This window comes from Heterodontus francisci, chromosome 18 (assembly GCF_036365525.1).
Source record: "Heterodontus francisci isolate sHetFra1 chromosome 18, sHetFra1.hap1, whole genome shotgun sequence".
NCBI lineage: Eukaryota > Metazoa > Chordata > Chondrichthyes > Heterodontiformes > Heterodontidae > Heterodontus > Heterodontus francisci.
The window spans coordinates 5,824,626-5,848,764 of NC_090388.1; the positions used below are offsets into that span (position 1 = coordinate 5,824,626).

Here is a 24,139-nt window from a genome sequence, read left to right on the forward strand (position 1 = left end):
CGATTTTTCTGCGTTTGTATTTCCCTTTATCGCATCAGTTCTGATGATAGGTCATTGACCTGAAACATTAACTCTGTTCTCTCCACACAGATGCTGCCAAACCTGTTGAGTGTTTCTAGTATTTTCAGTTTTTATTTCAGATTTTCAGCATCTGCAGTATTTATTGGGGCTTCTCTGTCAGAATCCCTGTATGTCATGCCCTATCTCTCAGCCTCCAGTTCATTGTCTGCTCCCCCTGGCCTCTCGCTATCTCTCTATTTATCTCTTTGTTAGTTTGGCTCCACAAATGCTACTCCAGTTACTTGCCTCTCTATCTGGCTGACAATATGGCACTGTCTTGGTGTGTGATAACTGCACAGATGCCCGCTGTATAAGCCTGTTTAATGTGAATCAGATATAGCACAGACTATAAAAAAGAGAGAACTTTTATTCTAGTATGCTTAGTACACGATGCTCATCTGGGCTGAAATGTAACACACTGGCTTAAAAGGTAAATGATATTTACAGGATTTGGAATGTTGGGTTATTTCAAGTATCGGGCTAACCCTTCTCTCTGTTTATCCACAATGCTTTATGATAAAGAGCCTGGGTTAGTTTAAACCAGGACTGTTCATATGGAATTCTCCTGTAAAAGATCATTGTAGTTATAACCAAAATGCCATTGATCACATCCATAGCGTTCATGGTTGATGTGGGGATAATGAGAGCTTGAGCTTGTTCCCAGTCTCTGCAGAACCTGGGCATCGAACTGGTACGTTAACTTTCTGCGAACCTTCACAATCTCTCCCGTCCGGCTGTAGTTTCTCAGAGCCCGGGCCATTTTCTGGTAGGTCATGGTTTTCCGATTGCCCTTTCTCCTGCCCCACATCTCCGCCACTTTCTCCTTGTTCTTGGAGATGAACTGGAAGACGCCACTGTTCCTGTCCACCCACTGGATGCAGTCGGACATCTCGGAATCGTGGAGAGATTCACTCAGAAATTCATAAAGGCGCAGCCTCTTCTTGCCTGCAATGGAGAATAGCATTAGCATGTTCGATAAGATGGGAGTCTCCGCTGTTGGGGCCATTCCCAGCAGGTGCTATTGGGGTTTTGGGGAGGGGGAGAAAGAAGAGAAACACTTACTGGTACCAAATTGCTCTGTGCACTAATCAACATCAGAGTCAACCAGTTGGTTAACGCCTCTGCTCACATCTAGATGGAGGTGGCAAACTGCTGTTTGCACTTAACGCTGGTGTTAAAATAATTGAGAGGAATTTTTATTCCAGTACCACAGCTTGATAGAAGAACAGGACCCACAGGAAAATCTGTCCAAATAACTGAGGGTGGTGGTGTGCGGTGCAGGGGTGGGTGTTAAGATGAATGTTATCGAGAAGACAAACCTTTTCCTTGTCTTGGGATAAAGAAATCTGGAAAGTGATTCTCTGGAAAATAGCTTGGATTCTGGGACCCATTCCCATACATTAATTTGTTGCTGTCAAAGTTAAATTCCATCTGGAAATATAAAAGTAGAGGTCTCATTAGAATCACAGGGTTAGATAAAATCCCCTCTCTGCTGTACCTCATGTGGTTGTAACTTTACTTGGACAATGAATATTGAAAGGAGAAGTACTTTGTCAGCTAAATCTCAAATGTTTAACATCTTCCTAAATACATTGGAATTTGACCTACAATATTACAAATGATAAAGAGCCTACATTTGCCCTTGCACTGCCTCAAACACTCAGTCACTGTCCTAAAGTCGGGGAAAGGCAGCCACAAATTTGTTACAAACAAACAACAATGAGACAAATGACAAGATCATCTGGTTATTTTTAAAGTGATGTTGGTTGAGCGATAAATGTTGGTCCAGGGCACTAGGGAGACCTCCCCTGCTCTTCTTTGAGAACAGACTCAAGAGGCCAAATGGCCTACTCTTGCCCCTATGAGAAGGCAATAGGGGTTCGGTTTAATGTTTCATGGAAAAATGGCACCTCCAACAGTGAAGTAATTAGCCTAGAAATTATTGTGCACAGTGTTAGAAAAGGGTGTTCCTTTTATAAAAGCATTTAAAATAAATGTGGAAAAAAGATAATGTTTGATGCAGACTATCCTTGAAACCTTAACTCCACTCTTCTCTCCACAGATACTGACTGACCTGCCAAGTGTTTCCAGTATTTTTTGTTAGGTTTTGTTTAAAATCTGTACTAAAGCAGGGAACATAGCAATGTTCCATCTTTTGCTATGATTGTAACAATAATTTCTAGCTTCTTTGTTGGACTGACTGTCATTTTAATTTGTAATTACTGTATTCCAGCAATACTTTTTTGGGTTAAGGACCCACAATTCTGCATCGCCTAAGTGCAACTCTCAGAAATGATCCAAAACATTTCACAAACATTGAACTACTTTGTTATCTGCACAAACCTAACAGCCATCTTGTGCACGGTACAATCCCACAGCTATACGATGTATGGCCAGTTTGTTTGCTTTCAGTGTATTGGTTGGAGGAGATACTTTGGCCAATTCATTTTTTCTTCACCTGCCAGGGGATCTTGAACATGCCCATGAACCATTAGAATAAGCAGAAAAGGATGTGGACTTATCGAAGAATTACATAGATTCTCCAGCACAGAAATAGGCCATTCGGTTTAACTGGTGTTTCTACTTCACATGAACCTCCTCCTACCCGTTTTCATCTAATCCTAGCAAGACAATGTTCTCCTTCATGTGCTAATCCAGTTTTCCCCTAAGTCCATCTATGCTATTTGCCTCAACTACCCATTATGTTAGCAAGTTCCACATTCTAACAACTCTCTCAGTAAAAATGTTTTTCCAGAATTCCCTACTGGAATTATTAGTGACTATCTTATATTTATGGCCCCTGGTTTTGGACTTCTTCACAAGCGGAAACATCTTCTCTAAGTCTACCCTATCGGACACTTTCATAATTTTAAAGACCTCTATCAGATTACCCCCAAGTCTTCTCTTTTCTAGAGAAAGGAGCCTCAGACTGTTCAATCTTTCTTATTTATTTTTATTTATTTAGAGATACAGCACTGAAACAGGCCCTTCGGCCCACCGAGTCTGTGCCGACCATCAGCCTCCCATTTATACCAATCCTACATTAATCCCATTACCCTCTCACATCTCCACCTTCCCTCAATTCCCCTACCACCTACCTATACTAGGGGCAATTTATAATGGCCAATTTACCTATCAACCTGCAAGTCTTTGGCTGTGGGAGGAAACCGGAGCAGCCGGAGAAAACCCACACGGTCACGGGGAGAACTCTTTGAGAGAGCTATCCAATTAATCCCACTCCTCTGCTCTTTTTACATAACACTGCATTTTTTTTCCTTTTCAAGTATTTATACAATTCCCCTTTTAAAATTTACTGTTGAATCTGATTCCACAGCCCTTTCAGGCAATGCATTCCAGATCACAACAACTCACTGAGTAAAATAAATTCCTCATCTTTACTTTAACAAGTAGTCATTAAACCATCAATCTGGAATTGAAAGCTCGTCTCAGTAATGGGGCCATGAACCTATCATTGGTTGTGTTAAAAACCCATCTGGGACGCACTAAAGCTTGGGGCAGCCGCAGCAAAGGCTCAATGGGGAAAGACCACAGTGTAAGGTTCCCCCACCAAGCTGAACTGAGGGGCTGGATCCATGGGAAACCCCTCGAACTGTATCGGGAAAATTTTCATTTGCTGTAAAATGTAAAAATGTAATTGGCGTGACAAATGTGAAATGGAAGGGTTGTGAGGCAACTCATGATTGTAATGAAGCAAATGGACCTCCTTTGCACTGTTTGTATTTTTTGACTTGGTGCTGTTTGAAACTGGTAATGTAATTTTTACAGATTTTTATGAATAAAGTATATTTTTTATTTATTTAGAGATACAGCACTGAAACAGGCCCTTCGGCCCACTGAGTCTGTGCCGACCAACAACCACCCATTTATACTAACCCGACAGTAATCCCATATTCCCTATCACCTCCCTACACTAGGGGCAATTTACAACAGCCAATTTACCTATCACCTGCAGGTCTTTGGATGTGGGAGGAAACCGGAGCACCCGGCGAAAACCCACGCAGACACAGGGAGAACTTGCAAACTCCGCACAGGCAGTACCCAGAATTGAACCCGGGTCCCTGGAGCTGTGAGGTTGCGGTGCTAACCACTGCACCACTGCGCCGCCCATTGTGGAGAAAAAAAACTCCATCTGGTTCACTAATGCCCTTCAGGGAAGGAAATCTGCCGTCCTTACCTGATCTGGCCTACATGTGACTCCAGACCCACAGCAATGTGGTTGACTCTGAAGAAGGGTCACTGACCTAAATCGTTAACTCTGCTTCTCTCTCCACAGATGCTGCCAGACCTGCTGAGTATTTCCAGCATTTCTTGTTTTTATTTCAGATTTCCAGTATCTGCAGTATTTTGCTTTTATTTTAGTGGTTGACTCTTAACTGCCCTCTGAAATGGCCTAGCAAGCCACTCAGTTATCAAGGGCAATTAGGGATGGGCAACAAATGCTGGCCTTGCCAGTGACATGTGCAACCCTTGAACGAATTAAATAAAGTTAAGCCCTACCATTATTTAATCCATTATTACTGATCCATTCATCCAGTCACTAACATGCTCATCCCTTAATGCCCAGTTTTTGTACTTACAGCGTCCTGCAAGTGTTGGGACTGAACATCCAGGGCGCAGTAAGGAGCAGGCCCGCTCTCCTGATAGTGCTGGAAGGTGTACATCGAGAGTGAAGGACCTTAACAAAAAGGGAATAGTATTATTCAAAGGGAAAGCGGCACCCCGCGTCCACCAAGAAATTCAGAGTAACTGAGGCTGCGAATAGAGGAACGGAGTGAGATACTTGCTTGGTAGATACTGAAAGCTGGGCTCCTGTCGAAACTGGGACGAGGGATGCTGATGTTGCTGACGGTGTATCACCTCAAAGGCATCATTAAATAGCGGGGTGTAGTTATCTTGCATGCAACAGCTCTGGGAAAGAAAAGTTTTTTTTAAAAGTTGCAAAACCAAAATACTGCAGCTGCTGGAAATCCGAAATAAAAACAGAAAGTGCTGGAAATACTCAGCAGATCTGGCAGCATCTGTGGAGAGAGAAACAGAGTTAACCTTTCATCAGAACAGACTTGAAACATTGACTCGGTTTCTCTCTCCACAACTGCTAGACCTGAGTATTTCCAGCATTTGCTGTCTTTCATTTAAAAAAAAAAGTTGCATTACACTGTCAAAAAATTACTGTACAATTTGACTTCTAAAACCTAGCATGAACACGGTGTAAAAGTTAGTTGAAGTTTTGAGATTCGCTTACCATGCTTAATATGCAACAACGGGATCGATCTGTAAAATATAAAATTAAATGATTAATTGAACGATTCTACTCGCTCAGTGTTTCCCTGTGCAGAGATTTGATTAACTCTGGACTATCACAAGAGAATGTGGTGCTTGGTTTTACGAAGGGCTGAGTGAGGATTATTTAGGACCACCTTCAGGTGTGACTTACCTGTAACTAACCTCCCAAACACTGAGCTTTAGTAACTTGTAGCATTTTAAACAAGTGTAACGTTGCTGTATGGAAGCGTGCCTTACGTCAGCCTGTTATCTGATCCCTTTGCTCACTACTACACATCCATTGATTCGATGTTCTCTGAATGTTGATAGGGAATTACAAAAACAAAAACCCAGGACAGCCCTTATAAATACTTTAAATAGTGGTAGGGATTTTTTTTTTGGTGCAGTGTTACTTCCTCCACTTGGTAGAAATGGTGAATTTTGATCATGTACCGCAAAGTCTGGGTCACTTTTACAAGTCATTCTCTTACTGAGTCAAAGAAAATTCCTTTCCCCAGAACAGCAACACACATTTCTCATTTTCTTGTCCGATTCTGGCGTGGACAGCGAGTCTATCAATTCGGCAGCTGTTCCAAATCAAACGATATATTCTTTTAAAGTTTAGGAGATGCATTTGTCTTTTTAATAAGAAAAAATTCTCAGATCCGCCAAAAGTCAAAAACCAAAAAGCCAAACAGGAATAATATTCCCTAATTAAAAGCGGTAAGACCATTCCTGGGGACCGGGTTACAGCAGTTGCCTTTGCGCCGTGATATCTACTTAAAGTTACAATTTCACACCGCACTGCACGTTCTGGAAGAGGAGGGAATATAGCAATTGTTGGAACCAATGACATAGGTAGGAAAAAGGGTTGAGGTCCCACAGACAGAGTTTCTGGAGCAAGGTAAAACGATTAAAGAACAAGACCCGAAAGATAGTCTTCACTGGATTACTCTGAGTGCAACATGTTAGTGACTACAGGAACAGGAAGATAATGCAGGAGGGAGGGCTTTGGATTCCTGGGCATGGGGACTGGTTCTAGATCAGGGGCAGAAGGGACCTGTACCAGTTAGATGGGTTGCATGTCAACAGGGCTGAGACCAATGTCCTCACCAGGAAGTTAACTTGTACTGTTAGGGAGGGTTTAAACTGATTTGACAGAGATAGGGGAGCATGGGGACAGCTGCAGAGAACAGGAAAGTAAGACAAGGTGCATAGAATACTAAGAGAAGCAAACAGAAAAAAAAGAAAGAGCTGCATTTATATAGTGCCTTTCATAACCTCAGGACATCCTAAAGTACCTGACAGCCAAATAAGTACTTCTGAAGAGTAGTTACTGATTTAATGTCAGAGAATAAAGTGCAGCAAGAACAGGAATTAGATGGAGGGAAAAAGCAAAGCTGACTAACAGGGGGTTGGGATGCATGTGTGTTAATGTAAGGAGTGTTACAAATAAGGTTGACATAGAAGCCCAAGTTTCCACATAGGGTTATTTATTTTATTTTTTATTTATTTAGAGATACATCACTGAAACAGGCCCTTCAGCCCACCAAATCTGTGCCGACCATCAACCACCCATTTATACTAATCCTACACTAATTCCATATTCCTACCACATCCCCACTTGTCCCTATATTTCCCTATCACCTACCTATACTAGGGGCAATTTATAATGGCCAATTTACCTATCAACCTGCAAGTCTTTGGTGGTGGGAGGAAACCGGAGCACCCGGCGGAAACCCACACAGTCACAGGGAGAACTTGCAAACTCCAGACAGGCAGTACCCGGAATTGAACCCAGGTTGCTGGAGCTGTGAGGCTGCGGTGCTAACCACTGCGCCACTGTGCCACCCATATATTATAGTGGTTATAACAGAGACCTGGTTTAAACATAGGCAGGAATGGAATCTAAACATTCCTGGAAATAATATATTCAGAAGGGATAGGAGAGGGGGAAAAGAAAGGATGGAGTGTGTCAGTGTTGATTGAGGAAAATATCACAGTTCAACAGAGGGGTGATGTACTCGAGGGTTCAAAGACTGAGTCTATTTGGTTAGAGTTAAGGAACAGGAAAGGAGCTGTTACATTGCTGCCTCTTTACGATAGACCCCAAATAGTGAGAAAGAAATAGAAGAGCAAAGCTGTCAGTAAATTCCACAGAAAGGTAAAAATAATAGAGCAGTAATACTGGGGGAGTTAATTACATTAATATATACTGGGGAAGAAACAGAGTGAAGGGCAAGGAGGATGAAGAACTCCTAAAATGTGTACAGGAGAAATTTCCAACCTGGAATGGAGCAACACCTTGTATTTATATAGCCCTTAAAGATAATAAAATATCCCAAGGTGCTTCGTTATCAAACAAGATTTGACATCAAGCCACATAAGGAGATATTAGGCCAGGTGACTAAAAGCTTGGTCAAAGAGGTAGGTTTTAAGGAACATTGTAAAGGGGAAGAAAGAGGTAGAAATGCAGAGAGGTTTATGGAGGGAATTCCAGAGCTTAGGGCCCAGTCAGCTGTGGGCACGGCTGTCAATGGTGGAGTGATTAAAACCAGGGATGTTCAAGAGGCCAGAATTGAGGGTGCACACGTATCTTGGAGTGTTGTGGGGCTGGAGGAGATTACAGAGATAGGGAGAGGCGAGGTCATGGAGGGATTTGAAAACAAGGATGAGAACTTCAAAATCCAGGAGTTGCTTAATTGGGATCCAATGTAGGTCAGTGAGCACAAGGGTAATGGGTGAAAGGGATTTAGTGCGAGTTAGGACACAGGCAGAGACGACCACAAGTTTACGGAGGATAGAAAGTGGGAGTCTGGCCAGGCATGCATTAAAATTGTTAAGTCTAGAGGTGGGATTTAAGGAAGGCAAAGAGAGAGTATGAGAAAATATTAGCAGGTAACATAAAAGGAACCCAAAAATCTTCTATAAACATAAAAAGTAAAAAGAAAATTAAAGGAAGGTTGAGGCTGATTAAGGACAAAACAGGAAATCTTCTTGTGGAGGCAGAGGTAGTGAAGGAATACTTTGCATCTACCTTCACAAAAGAGGATGATGTTAAAGGTGCTGTAGAGGAGAGGGATGGAGAGACATTGGTTAGAATAAAAATAGACAGAAAGGAGATACTAAATAGGTTGGCATCACTCAAAGTTAACAAGTCCCCCAGTCTGAATGGAATGCATCCTAGGTTGCTGAGGGAAGCTAGGGTGGAGATAGCAGAAGCTCTGACCACAATCTTTCAATACTCCTTGGATATTGGAGTGGGGCCAGAGAACTGGAGGATTGCAAATGTTACACCCCTGTTCACAAAAAGGGAGAAGGATAAACCTTGGAACTACAGGCCAATCAGTCGAATAACAGTGGTGGGAAAATTACTAGAGACCATTGTCAAGGACAAAATTAATTCTCACTTAGGGAAGGGTAGGTCAATAAAGCATAACCAGCATGAATTTGTTAAACTTGCTGTCTGACTAACCTGATTCAGCTTTTTGATGAAGTAACAGCAAAGGTTAATGAAGCTAGTGCCATAGATGTATATATGGACTTTCAAAAGGCATTTGATAAAATACCACATAACAGATTTGTTCAGAAAATAGAAGCACATGAGATTAAAAGAAGTGGTAATTTAGGTACAAAATTGGCTAAGGGATAGGAGCTAGGAACAGTGGGGAATGGATGTTTTTTCTGACCTGGCTGTGGGACTAAAGGTTCTTTCAAAGATCTAGCATAAGCACAGTGGGCTGAATGGCCTCCCTCTGTGTTGTAAGATTCTAGGCCACCCATTTTATTTTCAAGTTGCTAAAGGGATCAAAGATTTTTTTTTTTTTAGAGATACAGCACTGAAACAGGCCCTTTGGCCCACCGAGTCGTGCCGACCAACAACCACCCATTTATACTAACCCTACAGTAATCCCATATTCCCTATCACCTACCTACACTAGGGGCAATTTATAACAGCCAATTTACCTATCACCTGCAAGTCTTTGGATGTGGGAGGAAACTGGAGCACCCGAAGAAAACCCACGCAGACACAGGGAGAACTTGCAAACTCCGCACAGACAGTACCCAGAATCGAACCCAGGTCCCTGGAGCTGTGAGGCTGCGGTGCTAACCACTGCGCCACTGTGCCGCCCAGATTTGTAAACTTGATTTTCATCAACAGCCAGTAAATTCCCTTCTTTCCCCTCTATCTAGCATTCTCCGCCTTCTCCATCAAGATAGAGTAACGATTATCCTGGTATTAGTGGGAGTCAGTTGCCAGCATTCGCCAGAGCTGGCGGGCAGCCATAAAGACAGGGCTAAATTGTGGCGAGTCGAAGAGACTTAGTAGTTGGCAGGAAAAAAGACAGAGGCGCAAGGGGAGAGCCAACTGTGCAACAGCCCCAACAAACAAATTTCTCTGCAGCACCTGTGGAAGAGCCTGTCACTCCAGAATTGGCCTTTATAGCCACTCCAGGCGCTGCTTCACAAACCACTGACCACCTCCAGGCGCGTATCCATTGTCTCTCGAGATAAGGAGGCCCAAAAGAAGAAGCCTCCCATTGCACTCAAAATATAACTGGTACCAAAGCCTATTTGAATTGATTGTTTTGCATTTTAACTGGAATTTACTTGGCTCCTATGTCTGAGTCACAAGGTTGTGAGTTCACCCCCCCTCCAGAGACCTGAGCACCTAATCTAGGCTGAGAGTTCACTGCAGTGAGTGCTGCACTGTTGGAGGCACTGTCCTTCATATAAGATGTTAGAATAAATGTCCATCTGTGGTTCAGGTAGATGTAAAAAAAAAATCACCTGAAAATAATTGAAGAAGATCCAGGGATTTTTCCAGGTGTCCTGGCCAACATTAATTGTCAGCTGTGGTTTAGTAAACACTCCCAATAATGAGTCAGACGGGTTGTGGGTTCAAGTCCCACTCCAGGAACTTGAGTACACAACCTTGGCTGACATCCAGTGCAGTACTGAAGGAGTGCTGCACTGCCAGAGGTGCAGTTTTTCAGGTGACATGATAAACTGATGCTCTATCTGCCCTCCTAGGTGGATGTAAAAGATCTCTGGGCACTATTTGAAGACAAGATGGGGAATTATTCCCAGTATCCTGGCCAACATATTATAGCCCAACCAACACTTAAAACAGATTATCTGGTCATTATCTCATTGCTCTCTGTGGGAGCTTGCTGTGCGCAATTCCACTGCCGCATTTCCTACATTAAGTACACTTCAAAAGTACTTCATTGACTGTAAAGCAATTATTTTTTTATTCTTTCATGGGATGAGTGTCACCAACAAGGCAAGCACTTGTTGCCGATCCTTAATTGCCCTTGAGAAGGTGGTGGTGAGCCTTTTTAAACCACTGCAGTCCATCTGGTGTAGATACACCCATAGTGCTGTTAGGAAGGGAGTTCCAGGATCTTGGACTCAGTGACGGTGAAGGAACAGCGATATAGTTCCAAGTCAGGTTGGCGTATAGCCTGGCTATTCATTACAGAAGTTGAGAAACACTTCTTCACAAAGTAGGAGTGCGGAATTCTTTCCCACAAAAAACATAAGATGCCACCTCAATTAATAATTTTAAATCTGAGATATAGACTTTTGCTAGTCAAGAATGTTGAGAAATAAGGAGCCAAGGTAAGTGGATGGTGTTAAGATACAGACTAGTCAATATCTCATTGAATGGCAAAACAGACTTGAGGGGCTGAATGGCTTCCTCTTTTCCTATGTATACGCTCTAGTACGATGCAACTGCAAAGTCATCTGGTGTGATCTGGAGGCCATGCAATCTTTCTCTAAGGTCTTCCTCATCCCTAAATATCTTGTGACCCTGCAAAGAATGAAAGTTTTTTTTTCTGGATCGATTTAGAGAAGGGATCTGAAATTGCTAACTTCAAGAAATTTATTTATAGAATATACTAGCTTTTAGAGATAAAATACTCAAAGGATATCACTCTGAAAAAGAGCTTTGTGTTCTGGGACAGTGGAATGTGATAAGCTGTCTTGTCATTAACTCTTGCTGGTTTTCCCTTCTGTTAAAGTGCAGGACTGATGCATCTCTTAGCTAGTGGCTTTTCCCCATCTTGTTTCGTGCAATCATCAGAGGGTTTAGAAGAGTAAGTGGTGATCGAATTGAGGCCTTTAAAATAGTCAGGCATTCAGTTCTGGGCATCACACCTCATAGGACAGATTGGCCTTGGAGTGAGTGCAGCACAAATTGACTAGAATGATACCAGGGGCTTTAGGTTACATAAAAGGTGGTTTGTATTGCCTTGAGGAGACAAAGTCCCGTCTTCATATTGAGGATATCCATCATCTTGTTCTGTGGCACATATGAGGCCATTAGCAGCAGAATTGTCTTCAACCACAATCTGCAACTTTATGGCCTGGCATATCACTCATTCGACCATGACCATCAAGCCAGGGGACCAACCCTGGTTCAATGAAAAGTGCAGGACGGCATGCCAGGAGCAGCACCAGGCATACCTATAAAATGAGGTGTCAACCTGGTGAAGCTACAACCCAGGACTACTTGCATGCCAAACTGTGGAAGCAGCATGCGATAGACAGGGTGAAGTGATCCCATAATCAACGGATCAGATCTAAGCTCTGCAGTCCTGTCACATCCAGTTGTCAAGGATGGTGGACAATTAAACAACAAACGGGAGGAGAAGGCTTCACAAATATCCCCATCCTCAACAATGGAGGAGCCCAGCACATCAGTGCAAAAGACAAGGCTGAATCATTTGCATCCATCTTCAGCCAGAAGTGTCAAGTGGATGATCCATCTCGGCCCGCTCTTGAGGTCCTCAGTATCACAGATGCCAGTCTTCAGCAAATCCAATTCACTCCACGTGATACCAAGAAATGACTGAAGGCACTGGATACTGCAAAAGCTATGGGCCCTGACAATATTCCGGCAATAGTACTGAAGACCTGTGCTCCAGAACGGGCCGCATCCCTAGCCAAGCTGTTCCAGTACAGCCACAACACTGGTATCTACCTGGCGAAGTGGAAAATTGCCTAAGTATGTCCTGTACACAAAAAGCAGGACAAATCCAACCTGGCCAATTACCGCCCTATCAGTCTACTCCCAATCATCAGCAAAGTGATGGAAGGTGTCACTGAAAGCGCTATCAAGCGGAACTTGCTCACTGACGCTCAGTTTGGTTCTGCCAGGGCCACTCAGCTCTTGGTCCAATTACAGCCTTGGTCCAATCATTGACAAAAGAACTGAACTCCAGAGGTGAGGTGAGAGTGACTGCCCTTGACATCAAGGCAGCATTTGACCCAGTATAGCATCAAGCCCTAGCAAAATTGGAGTCAATGGGAATCAGAGGGAAAACTCTCCACCAGCTGGAGTCCTACCTAGCACAAAGAAATATGATTGTAGTTGTTGGAGGTCAAGGACTGCAGTGGTTCAAGAAGGAAGTTCACCACCACCTTCTCAAGGGCAATTAGGGATGGGCAATTAATGCTGGCCTGGCCAGTGTCGCCGACATCCCATGAACGAATAAAAAAAGAAGAACTTTGGCAATTGAGGGGTGATCTGCTTAAGTTTTTTGTAATGTTAAAAGGATTTGATATGGTAGAAATGGAGAAATGCTTTCCTCTGGTGGGGAAATCTAGAAAAAACCTTACAATTGTCGCTAGGCCAGAAACACCTTTTCACATGAAGGGTGGTGGAAATCTGGAACTCTCCCCCCTAAAAAGCTGGGGGTCAATTGAAATTTTCAAGACGAAGATGGATAGATTTTTGTTGGGGATATGGAGCAAAGGTATGCAGGCACTGGCTATAATCTTCCAATCCTCCTTAGAACAAAGAACAAAGAACAGTACAGCACAGGAACAGGCCATTCAGCCCTCCAAGCCTGCGCCGATCTTGATGCCTGCCTAAACTAAAACCTTCTGCACTTCCGGGGCCTATATCCCTCTATTCCCTTCCTATTCATGTATTTGTCAAGATGTCTCTTAAACGTCGCTATCGTATCTGCTTCCACCACCTCCCCTGGCAGCAGGTTCCAGGCATTCACCACCCTCTGTGTAAAAAACTTGCCTCGCACATCCCCTCTAAACTTTGCCCCTTGCACCTTAAACCTATGTCCCCTGGTAACTGACTCTTCCACCCTGGGAAAAAGCTTCTGACTATCCACTCTGTCCATGCCGCTCATAACTTTGTAAACCTCTATCATGTCGCCCCTCCACCTCCGTCGTTCCAGTGAAAACAATCCGAGTTTTTCCAACCTCTCCTCATAGCTAATGCCCTCCAGACCAGGCAACATCCTGGTAAACCTCTTCTGTACCCTCTCCAAAGCCTCCACGTCCTTCTGGTAGTGTGGCGACCAGAATTGCACGCAATATTCTAAGTGTGGCCTAACTAAGGTTCTGTACAGCTGCAGCATGACTTGCCAATTTTTATACTCTATGCCCCGACCGATGAAGGCAAGCATGCCGTATGCCTTCTTGACTACCTTATCCACCTGCGTTGCCACTTTCAGTGACCTGTGGACCTGTACGCCCAGATCTCTCTGCCTGTCAATACTCCTAAGGGTTCTGCCATTTACTGTATACGTCCCACCTGCATTAGACCTTCCAAAATGCATTACCTCACATTTGTCCAGATTAAACTCCATCTGCCATTTCTCCACCCTAGTCTCCAACCGATCTATATCCTGCTGTATCTTCTGACAATCCTCATCATTATCCGCAACTCCACCAGCTTAGATAATGGGGTGGTGCCAGAGGACTGGAGAATTGTAAATGTTTAATCTCAGTGGTGGGAAAGCTTTTAGAAATAAAAATTCGGGACAAAATTAACAGTCACTTGGTCAAATGTGGACTAATGAAGGAAAACCAGCATGGATTTGTTAAGGGCAAATCATGTTTAACGTGATTGAGTTTATGATGAGGGTAATGCAGTTGATGTGGCGTGCATGGGTTTCCAAAAGGCATTTGATAAAGTGCCACATAACAGGCTTGTCAGCAAAGTTAAACACATGGAATAAAAGGGACAGTAGCAGCATGGATACGAAGTTGGCTGAATGACAGGATACAGAGAGTAGTTGTGAACGGTTGTTTTTCACACTGGAGGAAGGTATATAGTGGGGTTCCTCAGGGACCCCTGCTTTTCTTGACCCAATTAATGAGCTAGACCTGGGCGTGCAGGGCACAATCTCGAAATTTGAAAATGACACAAAACTTTAAAGTATTGTGATCTGTGAGGAGTATAGAGATAGAATTCAAGACAACATAGACAGGCTGGTGGAATGGGTGGGCACATGACAGATGAAATTTAATGCAGTGAAGTGATACATTTTGGTAGCAAGAGTAGGGAGAAGCAGTATAAAATAAAGGGCACAATTCTAAAGAAGGTACAGCAGCAGAGGAACCTGGGGGTATATGTACTCAAATTATTGAAGGTTGTGAAAGCAGTTAATAAAGCATACCGGATCCCAGGCTTTATAAATAGGTGCTTCAGCACAAAAGCAAGGAAGTTATGCTGAACCTTTATAAAATATTGGTTCAGTCTTAACTGGAGTATTGTGTTAAGGTCTGGGCACTGTTGAGGAAACTATAGTAAAATAAATCAAACTTCCTCGGATGAGTACTCGCAAACTACTTTATTAACTTGTGCACAAGGAGAACAAACACAGTAGAGCTCACATTGAGACTCAGTGCGATGTTCTAAAGAATTACAGTCAAACAGTGGCAATTATACTATTCTGCAACCAATGATCTTACAACAATATTTCAATCCTTAATTTGCATTCTAAAGCACCAATAATATTGCAATTTAATTTTTGCTCTAAACAAATAAGATACAGTAATTTTCAATCCTTCATTTACATATCTATCTCACCATTGGCCTTGCAGCTGGTACAGCGCAACAACAGAAAGAGACATCAGGCTTCAACAACACTCTTCTTATCTAATCACCCAGACATGGCACATTCCTAAGGAACAGTTAGTGTGAGAAACATACTGACCAAGCAAACTCACACCCCTAGTCCAAGGATGGCTCACCTCAGGTTCCACAGCACCACTCTTTAGGAAGGATGTGAAAGCATTAGGGTTTATTTTTACTTGTTTCATGGAATGTGAGCTTGCTGGCTAGGCCAGCATTTGTTGCCCAATCCTAATTGCCCTTGAAGGTGGTGGTGAGCTGTCTTCTTGAAAAAAAACCCTGCAACCCATCTTGTGTTGTTAGGGTGTGAGTTCCAGGATTTTGACCCAGTGACAGTGAAGGAATGACATATATTTCCAAGTCAGGATGGTATGTGGCTTGAAGGGGATCTTGCAGGGGGTGGTGTTCCTACATGTCTACTGCCCTTAAATTCTAGTTGGTAGAGTCACGGGTTTGGAAGGTGCTGTCGAAGGAGCCTTAGTGCGTTGCTGCAGTGCATCTTGTAGATGGTACACACTGCTTCCACTGTGTACCGGTGGTGGAGGGAGTGAATGTTTGTAGATGGGGTGCCAATCAAGTGGGCTGCTTTGTCCTGGATGGTGTCGAGCTTCTTGAGTGTTGGAGCTGCACCATCCAGTCAAGTGGAGAGTATTCCATCACACTCCTGACTTGTGCCTTGTAGATGGTGGACAGGCTTTGGGGAGTCAGGAGGTGGATTACCTGCCGAAGAATTCCCAGCCTCTGACCTGCTCTTGTAGCCACAGTTTTTATGTGGCTGGTCCAGGTCAGTTTCTGGTCAATGGTAACCCCCATAATGTTGATAGTGGGGGAATTCAGCAATGGTAATGCCATTGAACATCAAGGGTAGATGGTTAGATTCTCTCTTATTGGCGATCAACATTGCCTGGCACTTGTGTGGCATGAATGTTACTTGCCACTTCTCAGCCCAAGCCTGGATATTGTCCAGGTCTTGCTGCATATGGACATGGACTGCTTCAGTATCTGAGGAATTGCGAATGGCACTGAACATCATACAAGCATCAACGAACATCCCCACATCTGACCTTATGATGAAAGGAAGAAAAGATTTAAGGGAATGGTTCCAGAGATGAGGGACTTATGTGGATACATTGAGGAAGATGGGGCTGTTCACCTTAAAGAGAATGTTGGGAGGAGATTTGATCGAGGTGTTCATGGACAGAGCAGATAGAGAAACTTTTCCCATTGGTGGAAGGGTCGAGAACCAGAGGACACCAATTTAAAGTGATTGGCAAAAGAATCAAAGGCCCACATGAGGATTTTTTTTCCCACAGTGTGGTTAGGATCTGGAATGCACTGCCTCTACGTGTGGTGGGGACAGATTCAATTGAGGCTTGTAAAAGAGAATTGGATAACTATCTAAAGAGAAAAAACAATCTGCAGGGCTACAGGGAAAAGGCGAGGGAGTGGGACTAGCTGAGTTGCTCTTGCAGAGAACCAGCACAGACATGATGGGCTGAATGGCCTCTTTCTGTGCTGTAGCCATTCTATATGAAATTAAGATAGAGATCAGCAATGACCTAATGAAATGGAGCAGGTCAGTGGGGGCTGAATGGCCTCCTCCTGTTCCTCTTTTTCTATGATGAGAATCATTTCATAGAATGATACATCACAGATGGAGGACATTTGGGCCATTGTGCTTGTGCCAGCTCCTTTAACAAGACCAGCTTCATAAAGGTTTTAAAGTTTCTGGTGATAATTGTTAAATAATGCTGTTCCGAGTGATTTGGAACTTTATTTTGCTTTGTAACTTTGAGGAGAACACCGTTTACACTTTATTTCATAATTATATCAATATATAATAAAGTGGAACTTATTAATCCTTTTTATATACCCAGTTTGTTTATCTCTATGTAAAATTCTTGTGTCCAGTTTGCTGTAGGTTACACCTTCCTTAGCCATATTTCCCCTTCGACCTGCAGTTTCATGGCACTAATTTTTACATCTGCAAATTTCTCACCATTGATTGCCTCAAATTGTGACATTCACAGAACTGCGAATTATAACTTAAAGAATAAAAAGTAGACACGGCACATACGAGAACAGGGAGAAAAACAGCCAATGGGGAACTTTACAGCTGTACAAAAAACAATGCATGAGCAGTTAGCAAAGCCCAGCAACAAGAGAACGGACTAGGGGAACCTGGGCTCTTTCTAGAATGTGGAGAGACGGGAGAAGCTGCCATTGTTCTCCATCGTGCAGAGAAGGGTGGAGCTAGAAAGTGATTTAAGGAGTTGGAAATAAAGGAATTTTGGTTGTCCTTCCCTTCCAAGTTGAGTTAAACAAACATGAACCACACCAGGATAAATAACCAAAGCTGCTGGATTGTTATCTAAGCCCAAATGGCTCATTAATGTTCTTCAGGGAATAGAACCCAGCAGCCTTACAGGCTCTGGCTACAGGTGACTCCAGTCCCACCCTATGTTGATGATTCTCAATGCGCTCACCATTATTAATGTAAGCAAAATAACAGTAATGAAGAAAATAATGGCATGAAAGAGTGACAACGCCAAGGTTTCTATCCCAAGAGTTTAAAGGAAGTAGGTGAGAACATTGCAGATGCCCGAACTATAAATCTTTCAAAGTTCTTGATTCATGAACACTTCCTTTAGATTGGAAAATTGCACATGCCACTCTACAATTGAAGAAAGGGGGGGGGGTGGGGGATCCCAGGAATTATAGACCATTTAGGCTTAACGTCTGTTGTCAGGAAATTAGTTGAGTTTATAATTAAAGATCGTGTGACTGAACACTTTGAAAATTTTCAGCTGATCAGAAGGAGCTGATATGGATTTATAAAGGCTAGGTCATGCCTAATGAATCAGATTGAATTTTTTTTGAAGAGGTGACTACATTAGTGGGCGGGGGAAATGTCTAAGGATGTTATTTATATGGATTTCCCAAAAGCATTTGACAAAGACCTTCATAAGAGACTGTTAGCTAAAGTTGGAGCTCATGAAATTGAGGGCAAATTATTGACTTGGCTAAGCAGCAAGAGACAAAGAGTAGGGATAAGGGGCAGGTAATCTAATTGGCAGGATGTAACTAGTGGCACCCCACAAGGATCTATGTTTGGGCCTCAACAATTCAATGTCTACTTATTAATGACTTAGATGATGAGATAGAGAGTCACATATCCACATGTCAATGACACAAAGATAGGCAGCATTGTAGATGGAAGCATGAAATTACAAAGAGATATTAACAGTTTAAGCAAATGGCAAAACTATAGAAAATGGATTTCAATACAGGCAAATGTGAGGTCATCCATTTTGAACCTAAAAAGGATAGAACCGGGAACTTTCCAAATGGCAAAAAGCTAGAAGCAGTGGAAATTTTTTATTTTAGAGATACAGCACTGAAACAGGCCCTTCGGCCCACTGAGTCTGTGCCGACCAAGAACCACCCATTTATACTAACCCTACAGTAATCCCAAATTCTCCTACCACCTACCTACACTAGGGGCAATTTACAATGGCTAATTTACCTATCACCTACAAGTCTTTGGCAGTTGGGAGGAAACCAGAGCACCCGGTGAAAACCCACGCGGTCACAGGGAGAACTTGCAAACTCCGCACAGGCAGTACCCAGAATTGAACTCAGGTCCCTGGAGCTGTGAGGCTGCGGTGCTAACCACTGCGCCACTGTGCTGCCCCAACAAACAAGCAAGGGTTCAAAAGATCCAAAAAGATTTGAGTGCCCATATACATAGATCATTAAAATGTCATGGACATATACAAAAAAGGTTAATGGAATACTGGCCATTATATCTAGAATATCAGAATACAAGGGGGTAGAAGTCATATTTCAGCTATACAAAGTCCTGGTTAGACCACACCTAGAGTATTACAAAGACATATTGGCCTTGGAAGGAGTACAGTGTAGATTTACTAGAATGATAATTGGACTCCAAGAGTTAAATCACAAGGAGAGATTACACAAACTAGGGTTGCATTCCCTGGAATTTAGAAAATTAAGGGGTAATTTTATTGAAGTTTAAAAGCATCAGAAAGAGTGCATATGGTGGATGGAAACTATTTCCACTGGTGGAGAAGTCAAGAACTAGGGGGCATAGTCTAAAGGTTAGAGCCAGACCTTTCAAGAGTGTAAAATAGGAAGAACTTCTACACACAATGAGTGACAGAAATCTGGAACTCTCTTCTGCAAATGGCAATTGTTGATTTTAAACCTGAGATCAATAGATTTATTAATTAAGAGATATCAGACAAAGGCAGGTACAAGGAGTTAGGTCACAGATCAGCCACAATCTCACTGAATGGCAGAACAGACTCAAGGTGATAAACAACCTACTGTTGGTCCTATGTTCCAACTCAACTCCTGACCAATTAATTCCCCTTACAGCATCTAAAAAGCTATCAGCAAAGTTGCAAATGATATTCTGCTGACCACACCAAAATATTTCTTATGTGCCCTCCTTGACCTTGTGTTGATGTAGACAACCACATTAACATCCTTGATTGTTTAGCTCTGTGGGATCACCCTTGAATGATTCCACTCAAATCAATCAGAACACAGTCAATGCAGCAGCAATGACATCCCTTCCCATATCATTATCTCCAGGGTCCTCCAAGTATCTATCAACCTTGGCTCTGCCACAAACTCCACTCCTTTGATATAGACTCCATCTCTGTTCTACTCCAGAAAGCAAGGGGATGAAGGATAGAACTAAAGCTAATCTTTACACACTTTTTAATCAGCATTTATTTAGCAAGTTATACCTTACAAACATACACCTCCTCACCCAACCAGCAGGGTCAGTCTGGCCCTATTTATGGGAGTAGAAGTGAATCCCCAGTTAATGCCCACCATCTGCATACGATTAAACACAATTAATAACAATTAAATTCCTTCTCCAGACAATCTGTCAAACTGAACCAGAATATTTCTAATCTTGCCATGTTTGACTTTGAGCTCACTTCCTGTCCATCACCAATACTGCTTACTTCCACTTCACAAACAGTAGCCACTTCCACCCCAACCTCAACCCCTTGGCCACTCTTGAACTTCACTTTGTCACTTCTATACTCAACTTCTCTACCGCACTCCTTGCTGCACACCAACAACAACAACTTGCATTTATATAGCTCCTTTAATGTAGCAAAATGTCCCAAGATGTTTCAGACATTATCAGACAGAATTTAACACTGAGGTTTCGTCAAAGATGTAGGTTTTAAGGAGCATCTTAAAGGAGGAGAGAGAGGTGGAGGGACAACAAGGTTTAGAGAGGAAACTCTAGAGCTTAGGGCCTTGGCAGCTGAGGGTGTGGCTGCCCGTGGTGCAGCGTTTAACATCAGGGATGCGCAAGAGGCCAGAATTGGAGGAGTGCAGAGATCTTGAGGATTGCAGGGCTGAAAGGAGGCAACAGAGATAGGGAGGAGGTGAGGCTGTGGAGGGATCGGAAAACACAGATGAAAATTTTATAATCGAGCCATTCTGAACCTGCTACACACTCTCACAACAGGATAAATAAACTCCGACTTCTCCAAAACTCTGCCGCACGTATACTGGCTTGTACTCACTGACCTACGTTTTTTCTCCAAAATCCTTGTCCTCAGCTATAAATGCCTTCATGATCTCGCTCCACCCTGTCTGTGTCAGTTCTTCCAGTCCAAAACTGCAATGAGAGGGCACAGATTTAAACTATTTGGTAAGAGAACCAAAAGTTACATGAGGAAAAACTTTTTCACGCAGTAAGTGGTTAAGGTCTGGAATGCGCTGATTGAGAATGTGGTGGAGGCAGGTTCAACTGAAGCATTCAAAAGAGAATTAGACAGTTATATGAAAAGGAAGAATGTGCAGGGTTATGGGGAGAAGGCAGGGGAATGGAACTGAGGGAATTACTCTTTCGGAGAGCCAGTGTGGACACGATGGGCCGAATGGCCTCCTTCTGCAGTGTAACAATTCTGTGATTCTGAGACCTGTTCTCAAACACTCTGCTCCTCTGCTTCCAGCCTTTGGTGGATTCTCCTTCACTTCCAGCTCGCCATTGATGGCAGAACCTTCATACACCATGGATCTTACTCCATTGGACTCTCTCCCGAAACCTCTCTGCCTCTCCACTTTTAAGAACCTTCTCAAAGCCCTTGGATCACTTCTCCTAATCTTTCCTTTCCGTCTCAGCGTCTGTTTCGTCAGTCCAATTTGTGAAGTATTTTGGGATATTTTGCAATGCATAACTCAGGTACAAATAACAATCAAAGAGACCAATGGAACTTTAGAGGGCTAGAATAGAAAGAGAAGCAAATTTTGCAAATACATCTGTACAAAGGCCTGTTTAGATCACATCTGGAGTACTTGATACATTTCTGGGTACTGCACATTAAGGTATAGAGTCATAGACTGGTTACAACATTCTGCCCATTGTGTCTGTGCTGGCAATAGCAACTCAGCTAGTTTCACTGCCCCTCTTTATCCGTAGACCTGCAAATATTTTCTCTTCAGTTGCTTATCCAATTACCTTTTGAATATTAGCCTTGGAAGGAGTGCAGTGCAGATTCAGCTAAATGTTGCAAGGGCTCGTACATTACATAAACTAGGCTTGTGTTCCCTAGAGTATGGAAGGTTAAGGGGTGAATTGATTGAGGCTTTTAGGATTTTAAAAGGAATTGATAGGGTAGATAGAAACATTTTCCACTGGTGGGGGGAGTCTAGGGCAAGGGGACATTACCTTAAAATGAGAGTCAGACCAAGCTAGGAAATAAAACAGAAAATGCTGGAAATACACAGCAGGTCAGGCAGCATCTGTGGAGAGAGAGAAACAGAGTTAACGTTTCAGGTCAATGACCTTTCATCAGAACTGGGAAAAGTTAGAGATGTAATAGGTTTTAAGCAAGTGAAATGGGGGAGGATGGAAAAAGAACAAAAGGGAAGGTCTGTGATTGGGTGGAAGATAGCAGAGATTAAATGACAAAAGAGTTGGTGGTGCAGGATTGCAGAAGTGATAATGGGACAAGAAAAGAAACAAAAGATGTGTCTTGAGGAGGTGTGAATGACAGAATGAAATCTTCATGTAAGGGTGGTAGAAGGGTAGAACTTTCCCCCACAAAATGGTGTAAATGTTAGCTCAATGAATAATTTTAAATCTGAGATTGATAGTGTTATGCTCAGAAGGAGCCATGATGAAAATGAACAATGAGCTGAAGGAATTATGGAATAAAAGTCAACTGTTGAACTCAACCACAAGAAAATGGGCACATTTGTACCACAGACAAAATGGAGTAGAGATCAGGTGACCCCCCCCCCCCTCCTTTACTGTCAATAAACAAGCCTGTCTGCAAAGATGAAACTCATTAACTGCATCTGAATTTGCTTTGGGGAAAACACATTGTAATGGAATAAGAGTGGCGCAGTGGCTAGCACCGCAGTCACACAGCTCCAGCGACCTGGGTTCGGTTCTGGGTACTGCCTGCGTGGAGTTTGCAAGTTCTCCCTGTGACCGCGTGGGTTTCTGCCGGGTGCTCCGGTTTCCTTCCACAGCCAAAGACTTGCAGGTTGATAGGTAAATTGGCCATTGTAAATTGCCCCTAGTGTAGGTAGGTGATAGGAGAATGGTGGGGATGTGGTAGGGAATATGGGATTAATGTAGGCTTAGTATAAATGGGTGGTTGTTGGTCGGCACAGACTCGGTGGCCCAAAGGGCCTGTTTCAGTGCTGTATCTCTCTATGACTCTAAGGGGCAGGCCATTTAAGACTGAGATGAGGAGGAATTTCTTCACTCAAAGGTGAATTCTCTACCCCAGAAGGCTGTGGAAGCTCAATCATTGAGCATGTTCAATACAGAAATCAATAGATTTCTGGATACTAATTACAACAAGGGATATTGGGAAAAATGACATAGAAGTAGATGATCTGTTTGAATGGCAGAGCAGGTTCGATGGGCCAAATGGCCGACTCATGCTCCTATTTTCTATGTTCCTAAGCCCATTTCATGTGAATGACTCCTACCTGCAGGAATGGAACTAACAAAAGTTCTGTAGACAGACTGACTCCACAGCCCAAACCAAAATGTATAGGTGTAAAATAGCACCATTGTAACAGAATGGTCCTCATCCAGACGCCACCAGAAAGTAATGGTTTCCATATCCTGGACCATTGTGCGGTCACACAAGAGGAGAGGGTCCTGTTTCACTTGACAGAGACTCAAGCGTGATGGATTTTTACCTTAAAAGGTCGCTCTCTTGAGAGAGAGAGGAGATCAATAAAAGACCACAGAAAGCCAGTTCCAGCTGGAAGCTAAGAGATACAGTCCAGCTTAGCAGAAGAATCCTGTTGAATAACAACTTGAACAACCACTGCACAGAGAAATTGCAAGGTGACTTTGAGACTCTCATCTGTGAAAGTAAACCAGATTCACACTACAAACTTTGGGCTGAGTTTTAACCCAGAAGACTACAATACTGCAGCAACTCCAACACAAGGAACATTCAGGCCTGCAACGCCGTTATAAAATTTCCTCCTGAAAGAAACTCTGAAGATTCTTTAAGCAACAGATTCTTATACAGTAATTTGGACTTTAATTGCTTCCTACCCTTTTCTCTATCTATTCTTGTGTATGCATGTGTGTGTGAATGGGTGCTTGGGTGAGGTTGCGACCATTTCGGGAATTGTTAAAAAAAAAGTTATCTTTCTTTTATTTAGCCTGTGAGAAAACCAGTCATTTGTCTGTTTATCTGATCCTAAAACACTCAAGGACTAACACCCCATTTTTAACAAAACACTATCTGTGGTCAGTTGGGAGGTGCAAAGTGGAAGCCACCCACACCACTTACCACCTATCCATAACAATAAATTTTTGTTAGCCAAGGGTATAAAAAGATAGGAAACCCAGAGGGGTGGATAGAGTCA

The 24,139-nt window shown here is 42.9% G+C and overlaps 1 protein-coding gene across 8 annotated transcripts in view; it reads right to left on the reverse strand.

Annotated features, from left to right (window-relative positions):
- Positions 1–411: 411 nt before the first annotated feature.
- LOC137379776 (transcription factor Spi-C-like) overlaps positions 412–24,139 on the reverse strand; it is a 149,395-nt gene continuing 125,667 nt past the window's right edge. For 3 of the 8 annotated variants that reach the window (XM_068051137.1, XM_068051138.1, XM_068051139.1), the window contains exons 2-7: positions 20,819–20,909; positions 5,324–5,352; positions 4,866–4,989; positions 4,659–4,756; positions 1,380–1,491; positions 412–1,005 (exon numbers count right to left, since the gene is read on the reverse strand). In XM_068051137.1, coding sequence (XP_067907238.1) covers positions 611–1,005; positions 1,380–1,491; positions 4,659–4,756; positions 4,866–4,989; positions 5,324–5,326 — 732 coding nt within the window. In that variant the 5' untranslated portion in view covers positions 5,327–5,352; positions 20,819–20,909 and the 3' untranslated portion in view covers positions 412–610. Of the gene's footprint in view, positions 1,006–1,379; positions 1,492–4,658; positions 4,757–4,861; positions 4,990–5,323; positions 5,353–5,515; positions 5,690–20,818; positions 20,910–24,139 lie in introns of those variants that run through there. The other 5 variants (XM_068051135.1, XM_068051140.1, XM_068051134.1 and 2 more) reach the window with 3 other exon arrangements.